This window comes from Liolophura sinensis, chromosome 13 (genome assembly GCF_032854445.1).
Source record: "Liolophura sinensis isolate JHLJ2023 chromosome 13, CUHK_Ljap_v2, whole genome shotgun sequence".
NCBI classification, from domain to species: Eukaryota; Metazoa; Mollusca; class Polyplacophora; order Chitonida; family Chitonidae; genus Liolophura; species Liolophura sinensis.
The window spans coordinates 28,393,806-28,406,483 of record NC_088307.1 but is presented as its reverse complement, the minus strand read 5'-3'; the positions used below and the strand labels follow the sequence as shown (position 1 = coordinate 28,406,483).

General features: G+C 40.5%; 1 protein-coding gene across 2 annotated transcripts; it reads right to left on the bottom strand.

The window, feature by feature from the left end:
• Window positions 1-474: 474 nt before the first annotated feature.
• Window positions 475-12,395, bottom strand: LOC135480725 (tyrosine-protein kinase receptor UFO-like). Of its 2 annotated transcripts, XM_064760642.1 has the most exons (8): window positions 12,231-12,245; window positions 11,646-11,777; window positions 7,028-7,114; window positions 6,560-6,765; window positions 6,179-6,288; window positions 5,413-5,572; window positions 4,024-4,160; window positions 475-1,438 (listed from the first exon to the last, which is right to left on the bottom strand). In XM_064760642.1, the coding sequence occupies exons 2-8, from the start codon at window positions 11,731-11,733 to the stop codon at window positions 1,156-1,158; spliced, it is 1,071 nt and encodes a 356-aa protein (XP_064616712.1). In that variant the 5' UTR covers window positions 11,734-11,777; window positions 12,231-12,245; the 3' UTR covers window positions 475-1,155. The 2 variants fall into 2 exon arrangements, with proteins under 2 accessions (XP_064616712.1, XP_064616711.1); XM_064760641.1 differs by having other exon boundaries at window positions 11,646-12,395.
• Window positions 12,396-12,678: the final 283 nt, after the last annotated feature.

Sequence of the window (12,678 nt, the reverse complement as noted above, 5' to 3'; positions counted from 1 at the left end):
GCTAGTACATACACCACGTTGTTCTCATCATAACACCACTGCAAATATTTATTTATTTATTTAATTGGTGTTTTACGCCGTACTCAAGAATATTTTACTTATACGACGGCGGCCAGCATTATGGTGGGAGGAAGCCGGACAGAGCACAGGGGAAACCAAGTAAGGGGACGGCTTCTTCACCCTATGCTGTTATTGTCCTAAATGTAGGTCAAAAGCCCCGTTACAACATCCATGTAGTTGGTAAAATCTTGATATAATTGTTCAAGAAATTGGCTGTTTTCACAAATTCCTATGTCTGCGTGGAGAATGATTGAAACACATCATACTCCTTAATGAAATTATTGTTTTACTTAGGCCAGTACAATAATGCACAGGCTACAACCTCCACACGTGCCGACAATACGAAGGCTATCCTGGTGACTGATCAACAGAAGTATAAGCTTTCAATGGCCAATTCCCGGCTATTTATTAACAAATCAGCAGTCTGTGTTGTCTTTTCAGCCAACGTTTCAACGTCTAACAAAGGGCCGTTTCCACTGAGAACGATAATCGCAGCGATTCCCGCAACGGTTCCCGCCGCGGCACCGGCAGTGGGTCACTTCTAATGTAAATAAGTACAACTGCCTCCCATGAAATCGCAGGAGGAATCGCAATGTAAACAGCCGCAGCGTTTTCCGCATCCAGTCACCACCTCGGCTGATTTCACTGCGTTTTCCGTTGGATCTATTGGTTTGATTATCTGGTAGAAATTGTCGCGCATTTAGTACGGGCAAATGTACATTATTTATTCTGTGTATCTAGAAACATCACAAAGTGAAAGATGGCGCAAAAATTTTGGAAGTTGAAAAATTTCAGTGCTCTTTGATTTGGAAGTTGAAAAAAACTCAGTCCTCTTTGACAAGGCGAATCAGAGGTATTGTTGAGGTAGCTTGTAGAAATCGGCTTTTCCTGCGCTGTGATTGTGATTTTACCGCGGTGTGGAAACACTTCACCACGGGTTAAACGATGTGGGAGCCGCGTTTAGAAGCGCAGCGGTTCTGGTGAAAACGGCCCTTAACGATGTAAAAGTGGTCATTAGAATCAGCCATGGATCGCGTAACGTGTTGTATAAAACCCTGTCACAGTGGGATAGGTATGGTTGACGGAGGGCTATCTTTATTTCTTCCCTATTTCGCGGTAATCTCCGTATACACTACGGGGATTTCTTGGTAACATAAGTTCAGCGCTGGAATATGACTGACCGTCTGTGCTGACGTTGGAGTACATGGCGCGCGCTGCACTCCGTGACGTGGCAGTCACGTGTGATGACGTCACATCCTCCCCGAGGTCTAGATAACCACACAGACCTGTTAATGTATCTTCCAGTTGCTTCGCAATGTCTAAAAAAGGGGGACGACTTTTCGGGTTTTCGTCCCAACAGTTCATCATCAGCTGATACCTGGTAACAGAACATAAATTTAAGTTATTACACTGAAAATTAGTACTTGTTTCTAGTAATTAGATAGTAACAGTAATTTATTTGATTTAATTGATATTTTACGCTATATATACATATTTATATATTTATATATATAATATTTCATTTATACAAGGGCGGACAGCATTATGGTGGGAGGAAACCGTCTGAGCCCTGGAAAACCCACGGCCATCTGCAGGTTTCTGCAGACCTTCCCACATACAGCCGGAAAGGAAGCCAGCATGAGCTGAACTTGAAATCCCAGCAACCGCATTTGTGAGTCATTAAGTTCCCTCGCCCGCCAAGCCCCTCCCCCCTCCTTTGAGATAAGTGGATATCATCTAAAAGTGCTATAAGTATCTTCTTAATGTCACTTGCAACATACCAAAACCGAGTACCTGTACTACATGGCCTAAGATATGCTCTTTTCAACGATGAGACCAATGCTTCAAGCAATCTTCATGTAAGTGAATGTTATAAACAAGCAATCGCCACGTAACAGAAGTATATCAACAAGAAGATGTAGCCGCCCATTAGCTCATGTGCAAAGGATTGGCGTATGTGCGTAAAATGACGGTCTCTGGGAGAAGCGACACCTGGTGTTAAAAAAGTAAGCTGATAACGTGAGCAGCTCAGTGTGGAATCCTGTGTGAATAATTGCAAACTCACACAACCTTATTTGTAACTCTGTAATCCCGGACGCAAAATACAGAAATCCTAGTGACCTATAATTTACATGTTGTCTGCCACGAAGGTTTATGATACAGGCCATGCTACATTTAGGCTTACCATCAGAACTGTTTCTCCTAATTCAGGCCATGCTACATTTAGGTTTACGTTCAGAACTGTTTCTCCTAGTACAGGCCATGCTACATTTAGGTTTACAATCAGAACTTTTTCTCCTAATTCAGACCATGCTACATTTAGGTTTACAATCAGAACTTTTTTTCTCCTAATTCAGGCCATGCTACATTTAGGTTTACAATCAGAACTGTTTTTCCTAGTACAGGCCATACTACATTTAGGTTTACAATCAGAACTTTTTCTCCTAAGTCAGGCCATGCTACATTTAGGTTTACAATCAGAACTTTTTCTCCTAACTCAGGCCATGCTTTATTTAGGTTTACAATCAGAACTGTTTCTCCTAGTACAGGCCATGCTACATTAGATTTACAATCAGAACTGTTTCTCCTAGTACAGGCCATGCTACATTTAGGTTTACAATCAGAACTTTTTCTCCTAATTCAGGCCATGCTACATTTAGGTTTACGTTCAGAACTGTTTCTCCTAATTCAGACCATGCTACAGTTAGGTTTACAATCAGAACTTTTTCTCCTAGTACAGGCCATGCTACATTTAGGTTTACAATCAGAACTGTTCTCCTAGTACAGGCCATGCTTCATTTAGGTTTACAATCAGAACTGTTTCTCCTAGTACAGGCCATGCTACATTTAGGTTTACAATAAGAACCGTTTCTCCTAATTCAGGCCATGATACATTTAGGTTTACAATCAGAACTGTTCTCCTAGTACAGGCCATGCTACATTTAGGTTCACAATCAGAACTTTTTTTCCTAATTCAGGCCATGCTTCATTTAGGTTTACGTTCAAAACTGTTTCTCCTAATTCAGACCATGCTACATTTAGGTTTACAATCAGAACTGTTTCTCCTAATTCAGGCCATGCTACATTTAGGTTTACAGTCAGAACTGTTTCTCCTAGGCGTGTTTGCTTGATTGTTTTCTTCCATGATCCAATAGCCATTTCAAAACCTGAAAAAGGCATAACTTCAAATGAGCTTCGTTGGTTCCGAGCACCTGCGCCGTATATAGCGTAAAATAGCCTGAAAATACGAAAATACATAGATACAATGGCGTACGCAAATGAACGACACTCAAACAACAAGCTAGCTGCCTCAAGCGATATAAATACCAATGATATGAAGAAGAGATGGGTATATGACAAAAAGTAATACCGAGCAATGGGTGTATGACATATAGTAATACCGAGCAATGGGTACGTGGCAATTAGTAATACCGAGCAATGGGTGTATGACAATTAGTAATACGGAGCAATGGGTACATAGCAATTAGTAATACGGAGCAATGGGTACATAGCAATTAGTAATACCGAGCAATGGGTATGTGACAATAAGTAATACCGAGCAATGGGTACATTAAAATTAGTAATACCGAGCAATGGGTACATAGCAATTAGTAATACCGTGCAATGAGTACATAGCAATTAGTAATACCGAGCAATGGGTACATGGCAATTAGTAATATCGAGTAATGGGAAATGACAATTAGTAATACCGAGCAATGGGTACATTAAATTTAGTAATACCGAGCATTTTTGTCTGCCGTTTTATCTGACTATCGAATAAAAGAAATCTTGAGCCACACAATTACAGTAGCTTACAATGTGCCATGTTTGATTTTGTATTCTGCATCGGTAATCTCTATCCGAATTTCCTGACAGAAAACACTAGAAGAAAAGAATGTGCAAAACATTCTTCTCTGGCCTAATTAAAAATTTGAGCATCTCTGTTAGGAGTGGGTTACTTACAGCCCATCGGTGCAGACATCCGGTTTTGTTAGCCTGTCACCATTTTCCAGGTAGCCAAGGATCTGATAGTTCTCTAGATCAGGGTAAGGCACTTTCCCCAGGGTGAGGATCTCCCAAACCGTCACCGCGAATGACCACTGGGGGACAGAGGAATGTGCTTTTTTAATTTAATATACATTGATGTAAAGCATTAATAATTCTGGTAAAATGTGTATTCCGAGGTTGACACTGTAGCCCCAAAATATACAGATTTAAGCAAACGTTGATATCGAAAATCGGAATAATCCTGAGCAAGTGTCCTTGAGTACGTAATACGTCATGATTCAGTTACACGTCGATTTGAATTCGCCAAAATGCGTTTTAAAATAAATAATTCATTAGTTTTTTACTGTGCCTTTTTGCATGCTGCAGTTTAATATTCAACTCAACACTAACTTCTTTTCTGACCTTGTACACATCGGGATGGTTAGCCCAACTCTGTGAACCGTGTTTTGTCCATCGAAAAAGTTTAGTTTTTAAAAGCGTGGGGAATTACTTATGTAGGTTCCACGGATTTTAGGCAACTTTTTTCTGGCCATAGTTCTCTATGGATTGACCATTGTTATTAGAACAGTCTATATCCCTGAAACACGTCTTATCGCATCGGTGAAAATCACTCCATGGATTGGGGTCGCCATGTAAACTAAGTTATGCATGTACGTAACTTAACATTAATTTTGTCTCAGCCGATACACAGAGAGATCTATAATATTCATATGAAGGCTGATCAACCAGTCTTAGAACAGTGAGGTCACAGGCTCGAATCCGGACACAAATCTATGAAAACGCTGGCACTGCTTCTCCTTAATCGTCCGAGGGGCCGCACTGCACACGTAAGTCACATTCACTGCTTTTAACATAGAGCCGGAGATATTTTAGTTTGCTATTTATCAATACGGAGAAAGCTGTACTTTCAAATATTTTTTTGAATATTTCGTTCAAAGGCTATATATTTTCTAAAAATGGCAGTAAATCAAGTATTTTTCTTTATTTTTATCAGTTGCTTGAAATAAAACAGTGCGTATAAATTGGTAGCGGCGCAGAGTTAAATGTTATCTTAATCAAAAGTTTGTGCCCAGTTTAGACGGCCAGTTTAATACGTTGTTATTTTTATGCCAGACCAACTATGAAGGAAAACGCTCATTTCCAAACTAAAAAAGTCCGCGGTGTAAATTTATTTATCCCTTTATCAAATTTAGGCCGCACTCAATAATTTTTCACTTACACGACGGCAGCCGCATTATAGTGGGAGGAAACAACCATATGTGATGTATATCACCAGACGTGTACTTCGAATGTTGTCATTTTAAGAATGACACTCTGTATCATTTAGTATTAAACACTACTTACAATGTCCGAGTAAGTGGTAAAGACTCGGTCTTGAAGACTCTCCAGAGCCATCCATTTAATCGGCAGCAGTTTGTTCCTGTCTTGTCTGTAGTAGCTGCTGCAGTAAATATCCCGGGTCAATCCGAAGTCGGCCACTTTAGCCACCATGTTACCGTCCAGCCTGTCAACATTTTGTTTATTTTCCTGTTATTTCATTCCGCATCATAGAATATGCCATACGGCATCTTAAATGATTTTTTGTGGAATAAAGCAGTGCTTGAACAAAGCCAGAAGGGGTCACAACAATCAGGCTTTAATTTAATATATTTATTTCATTGTAATGTTAGATGTGCGATGCCGGCCAGCATTACGAGGAGGAAGCCAGCTTGAACTATAGTCTATTTCATTTAGCCAGTTGCCTGTATTCAGCTGTCCGTAAAATCAGTCTTAGTCGCTGTCAAAATTGTCTTTGGTCTTTGACGCGTAATAACACAAGCTCTACGCATCGATATGAAGTCTCTATTCTTGCAAAGAAAAGAACTCATTGTCTTGTGTGACGTCATAATTATTTAAAAAACAGACAGTGGCATGCTGGATATTGGGCGGATTTCAGTGTTTGATGGAGGGAGGGTGACACCAGTTACCTAATCTGCTATTGACTTTAATCTATACCCTGTTTCCGACACTGCCATATTTGCCATTGTTGAAGTCACCAGAAGCCACAGAGGACCTTTGCTGTAATCTGAGAATGGCACACTCAGGCATGATTAAAATCACGTCAACTTACATACAGTTCCTGGCTGCCAAATCCCTATGCACGAACTTCATCTGGGCCAGGTAGTTCATGCCTCGTGCGATGTGAAGACAGAACCCCAATAACTGAGGGAAGTCAGGCGCCTGTTTAAAACAATGATTCAGGTGTAAATGTTTGAAGGGAGTCGGACGCCTGTTTAAAATAATCATTCTGGAATAAACTATTAAAATTATAAACATATACATAGTTGAATGGTATTTAAATAAGCCCCTCCCATCTGCCTGATTTCATTTGCCAGTAGTCTGACCATTTCAGCATTTACGAATTCATTACTTATGTAACCATGACAGTATTTATCCCTAAATGGAAGAGCTATGTGTCAGCAGAAGAGGTGTGCACCAATGGCGTTATTACCTTGTCTGCTTCATCCTGATCATACCGGAAGTGACGTAAATAGGTTTTTAGGTCACCGTGTTCCATATAAGGAAGAACGATAATGGGTATATCCGTATCCTCTTGGATACAGACGCCTGTCAGGCCTAGCACGTTAGGATGGTTGAAATCCGACATGACCAAAGCCTCGTTCATAAAACCGTTGATGTCAGAATAGCCGCAATTTTCTAAAACAAACAGCGGAGCTACTTTGTGTACATTTTCAGTTTGACTTAGGGAGTGTAGAAAACAAAGAAGCCATAACTAAAGAAATAATTACAAATAACACCAAAAAGTGTCTATTGTCATATGTTGAAAGTAGATGTAAACACTCAGACTGGATACAGATACGAAATCCTGATTTGAAGTTGAACTCTAAGTGCAATGTTTAAAGTCTTTGGTATGACCCGACCCGGGATTGATCCCAGGGTCTCCCGTATAATTATGTACCTTTAAGGGTCTTGACAGCCACTTCCTTGGCGTGCAGTGGATTGTCATCGGGTTTGTAACGACCATAGTACACCGTCCCGAAGGCTCCTAGCATACAACAAAATCATGTCAACATCCAGCACTTCATTACAGTTCCAATCAAATCCAACGCCCTTGTTGGAGAGGGGCATTTTTCAGTAATCAATGTCCACAATTGTAACTTAAGTACAATACATAGTGATTAAAATAATATTATTTATTATAGTGTAATAATAATATATACTGACGTATAATAATCATAATATTATAATAATATTATATATTAATTTAATCATTAGATCGTAGGATTTTACGCTATAATAGAAAATTTTCCCCACTGGTTTATGTGTGCCAGTTCATGTAAGTCTTTATGACCAACTGGAAAACATTTCAATTCTACTTTGATGTTTTCATTTATGAGCAGTAGAAACGGGAACGCACCATACGGCTTTGGGTGAAGCTGTTGTGTGCCGTTGCACAGACAGGAGGGGGCTGACATACTCAGCTGTACCCAGAGCTCACCATTGAAATACATGAGTCCTACGTCATCAGTTTGCCCAAAAAGCCTCATCACAAAGGCAGAAATGATCAAGAGACTCCGCAGTGTGAACCTGAATGGTTTTAGGCAGGAATGGTTTCTCAGTTATTCGTGTTCAGTGATCAGCTGATATGTTTTGCGTGGGTAAAACACTAAAGCGTCGTGTGTCTTCACTATATTGATTTAACAGCACCTCTGCCCGACCAGGTGAACGGGAATCAATCAAAACATTTCACGATTGTTTGACATCTACATATGTGTAAATAAAATTAACTTTGTCAGGCACGCGCGATGTCGATATTTAAATCGGAGAGAGACCATAGCAGGGTTTTATTTTATCGACAGTTAAAATTCTACTACAAACAATCAGCTGAGTACATTGTGATGAATCTCCGCTAAAACCTTCACGCATCTCTACATAATCATATTGGATAGTCCGATAATGCTCTGGCGTTAGGTCCAGTCAAGGATGACCCCAAACTAATGCCAGAACGTGCTACGTTTGAAAATCTGATGCTCGGATGCATGATGACATTGGACTGTCATTGTGTTTATTCACCCTGTCCTGTTTTCTTGCCTTTTCCAGGATTATTAGTCTTGCAGATATACCATTGCCTGTCTTCGCCATCGAATTTTCAGAGTGCTGAAGTACATTTATATACACCCTACGTTGCACCTGGATTATAGTACCTGTTTTTGTATTTACCTATTTTTCTCATAGTAAGGGTATACGATCTTGTCGGCTAAAACTGCCTGTGGGGCCATCTGACAACAAGCTGTCAACGGCGGTCGAATGGCCGTTTGTGGAGTATAGTGTTCATTTAACACTCGGAAAGTATGTCACACATGGAAAAGTTTGGTATCAGCTTGCCAAAAGTTTATGGTTTATCCCGAGCACTCCGGTTTCAGCCAGCCACAAAACTGGTTGCCATCCAATATGCCAGAGTATGGCGTTAGACAGAAATTAAAGAAATAAAAATAAATTTTTTGTCATCGTTCCTCATATGCCTATTTGGCATGGATATGTAATTATCCGGGCATCTTTTCGTCTCCAAATTTCTATTTTGGCCAGTGAATGAAGACGGTCTGTTGTGGGGTATTTGCCATCATTTTTCATTCTCCATTTCCAGGCGACTGTCGGTATAGACGGCTATGTGATTGTTTTATATTGCACATACATGATTTGACTGTTGACTCCTACTCCGTACTTGTGTATCACAGGAGGCCGTGTATCATTGTTTGTAAATGTATTTGCCTACGTTTTCCTTCTTTGTCTTTGGTTTCCAGTTTACCCTGGGTATTAAGGCACCTGCATATAGCACATGGCGCATACCTACATGTACCCTTTCGCGTTTTCTCCATTTTGTCCGGATGTGTCACTGGGTTCTATTTATGTCCCGGATTTTACAGTGGGTTGCATATTGTGTGTTATAGGGCGGTTAATTGTTATTTAGAGGCCTAACTACAAATACCCTTTCTCCGCCATTTTGTCCTCTGTTTCCAGTTTGTCCGGATTAACAATGTGTTGCATATATATACCTACCTTTTCTTACCCTGTCCTCGATTTCCATTTTGTTCGGATTGATCTAAATCGTCCATATAGTTTGCTGTTTACATCTGTACCTACCTTTTCCTATCTTGTACCCGATTTCTAATTTACCCCGGGTGTATCAGCAGGTTGTATATACTATGTTCTGTATATTTATACCTACATTTTCCTATCTTGTCCCCGATTTCCAGTTTATCCGGGTGTATCAGCAGGTTGTATATAGTGTTGTGTATATCTGTACCTACCTTTTCCTATCTTGTCCCCGATTTCCAGTTTATCCGGGTGTATCAGCAGGTTGTATATAGTGTGTTGTGTATATCTGTACCTACCTTTTCCTATCTTGTCCCCGATTTCCAGTTTATCCGGGTGTATCAGCAGGTTGTATATACTATGTTCTGTATATCTGTACCTACCTTTTCCTATCTGGTCCCCGATTTCCAGTATATCCGGGTGTACCAGCAGGTTGTATTTTGTACGTTGTGTTTATCTGTACCTACCTTTTCCTATCTGGTCCCTGATTTCCAGTATATCCGGGTGTATCAGCAGGTTGTATATAGTGTGTTGTGTATATCTGTACCTACCTTTTCCTATCTTGTCCCCGATTTCCAGTTTATCCGGGTGTATCAGCAGGTTGTATATAGTGTGTTGTGTTTATCTGTACCTAACTTTTCCTATCTGGTCCCTGATTTCCAGTTTATCCGGGTGTACCAGCAGGTTGTATATAGTCTGTTGTGTATATCTGTACCTACCTTTTCCTATCTGGTCCCCGATTTCCAGTTTATCCGGGTGTACCAGCAGGTTGTATTTTGTACGTTGTGTATATCTGTACCTACCTTTTCCTATCTTGTCCCCGATTTCCAGTATATCCGGGTGTATCAGCAGGTTGTATATAGTGTGTTGTGTTTATCTGTACCCAGCTTTTCCTATCTTGTCCCTGATTTCCAGTTTATCCGGGTGTATCAGCAGGTTGTATATAGTGTGTTGTGTATATCTGTACCTACCTTTTCCTATCTGGTCCCCGATTTCCAGTTTATCCGGGTGTACCAGCAGGTTGTATTTTGTACGTTGTGTATATCTGTACCTACCTTTTTCTATCTGATCCCCGATTTCCAGTTTATGCGGGTGTATCAGCAGGTTGTATTTTGTATGTTGTGTATATCTGTATCCACCCTTTCCTATCTTGTCTCTGATTTCCAGTTTATCCGGGTGTATCAGCAGGTTGTATATAGTGTGTTGTGTATATCTGTACCTAACTTTTCCTATCTGGTCCCCGATTTCCAGTTTATGCGGGTGTATCAGCGGGTTGTATATACTATGTTGTGTATATCTGTACCCACCTTTTCCTATCTGGTCCCCGATTTCCAGTTTATGCGGGTGTATCAGCAGGTTGTATATAGTGTTGTGTATATCTGTACCTACCTTTTCCTATCTGGTCCCCGATTTCCAGTTTATCCGGGTGTATCAGCAGGTTGTATATAGTGTGTTGTGTATATCTGTACCTACCTTTTCCTATCTGGTCCCCGATTTCCAGTTTATCCGGGTGTATCAGCAGGTTGTATATAGTGTGTTGTGTATATCTGTACCTACCTTTTCCTATCTTGTCCCCGATTTCTAATTTACCCCGGGTGTATCAGCAGGTTGTATATAGTGTGTTGTGTATATCTGTACCTACCTTTTCCTATCTTGTCCCCGATTTCTAATTTACCCCGGGTGTATCAGCAGGTTGTATATAGTGTGTTGTGTTTATCTGTACCTACCTTTTCCTATCTGGTCCCCGATTTCCAGTTTATCCGGGTGTACCAGCAGGTTGTATTTTGTACGTTGTGTATATCTGTACCTACCTTTTCCTATCTTGTCCCCGATTTCCAGTTTATCCGGGTGTATCAGCAGGTTGTATATACTATGTTGTGTATATCTGTACCTACCTTTTCCTATCTGGTCCCTGATTTCCAGTTTATCCGGGTGTATCAGCGGGTTGTATATACTATGTTGTGTATATCTGTACCTACCTTTTCCTATCTGGTCCCCGATTTCCAGTTTATCCGGGTGTACCAGCAGGTTGTATTTTGTACGTTGTGTATATCTGTACCTACCTTTTCCTATCTTGTCCCCGATTTCCAGTTTATCCGGGTGTATCAGCAGGTTGTATTTTGTATGTTGTGTATATCTGTACCTACCTTTTCCTATCTGGTCCCCGATTTCCAGTTTATCCGGGTGTACCAGCAGGTTGTATTTTGTACGTTGTGTATATCTGTACCTACCTTTTCCTATCTTGTCCCCGATTTCCAGTTTATCCGGGTGTATCAGCGGGTTGTATATACTATGTTGTGTATATCTGTACCTACCTTTTCCTATCTGGTCCCCGATTTCCAGTTTATCCGGGTGTACCAGCAGGTTGTATTTTGTACGTTGTGTATATCTGTACCTACCTTTTCCTATCTTGTCCCCGATTTCCAGTTTATCCGGGTGTATCAGCAGGTTGTATATACTATGTTGTGTATATTTATACCTACCTTTTCCTATTTTATCCCCGATTTCCAGTTTATCCGGGTGTATCAGCAGGTTGTAGATCGTTAATTGTGTCTCAGAGTCAAGGATCATTTTTAGCACATGGCCCAGCTCCAGTTGTTTCACTGTTTTAATGGCTGCAATGTAAATTACACGGTTTCCATGAAACATAAATTGAGATACCGAAAGAGCTTACAGAGGCTATACTGGGGAATTTTTTCGCAAAGAATTCGATTGGATTGGCGCTGATATATTTTTTGCACAAATCCTCGGTACAGCCTCTTTGACCTTTTCCGGGATTATTCTACTAGAACAGCCAAATAATTACCTTTCACAAAATTTCAGCCCTATCTCTGCAGGTGTTTTCGTTGAAAATCGATACTAAAATTCCTTAAATTCATAAAACGGGTCGCATTATAACCTTTTGAAACATTAAAATCATTTTACCATTATAAATAGTAGGACGACGGATACGAGTAATATGTTTTGAAAGGCAATTATTCAAGATCTTCTTAGTAAATACAGAAATTCGATATGATTGGCTGATATGGATGCTTGCCAAAAATTTCTGTCATAGTTTCTGTATTAACCTCACTGGACAGCGGCGAACACAAGTGCCTTTATGCATGCCGTCTCTTTGTGTGAGCTGGAATAGAAAAGTGAACTATACACTTCCGAATGACACATTGCTTGTTCGTCCAAATATACACTGATTTACTGCTGTGTGGCAGTGGTGAGTTTCATGGATGGAGGAAACTCTGAAAGATGATGTGGAATACTCCAAAAGGTCCTGGAGGAAACCAGAAAGGTCCTGAAGGAAACTAGGAAAACCCTGGCGCAAACCAGAAAGATCCTGGCGGAGATCAGAAAGGTCCGGGCGCAAACCCGAAAGATTCTGATGGAGATCAGAAAGGTCCTGGTGGAAACCAAAAAAGATCCTGTCGGAAACCAGAAAGGTCCTGGAGGAAAACAGAAAGTTCCTGTAGGAAACCTCGAAACATCCTGAGGAAACCACTCTACTCACGAAACACCCGCTAA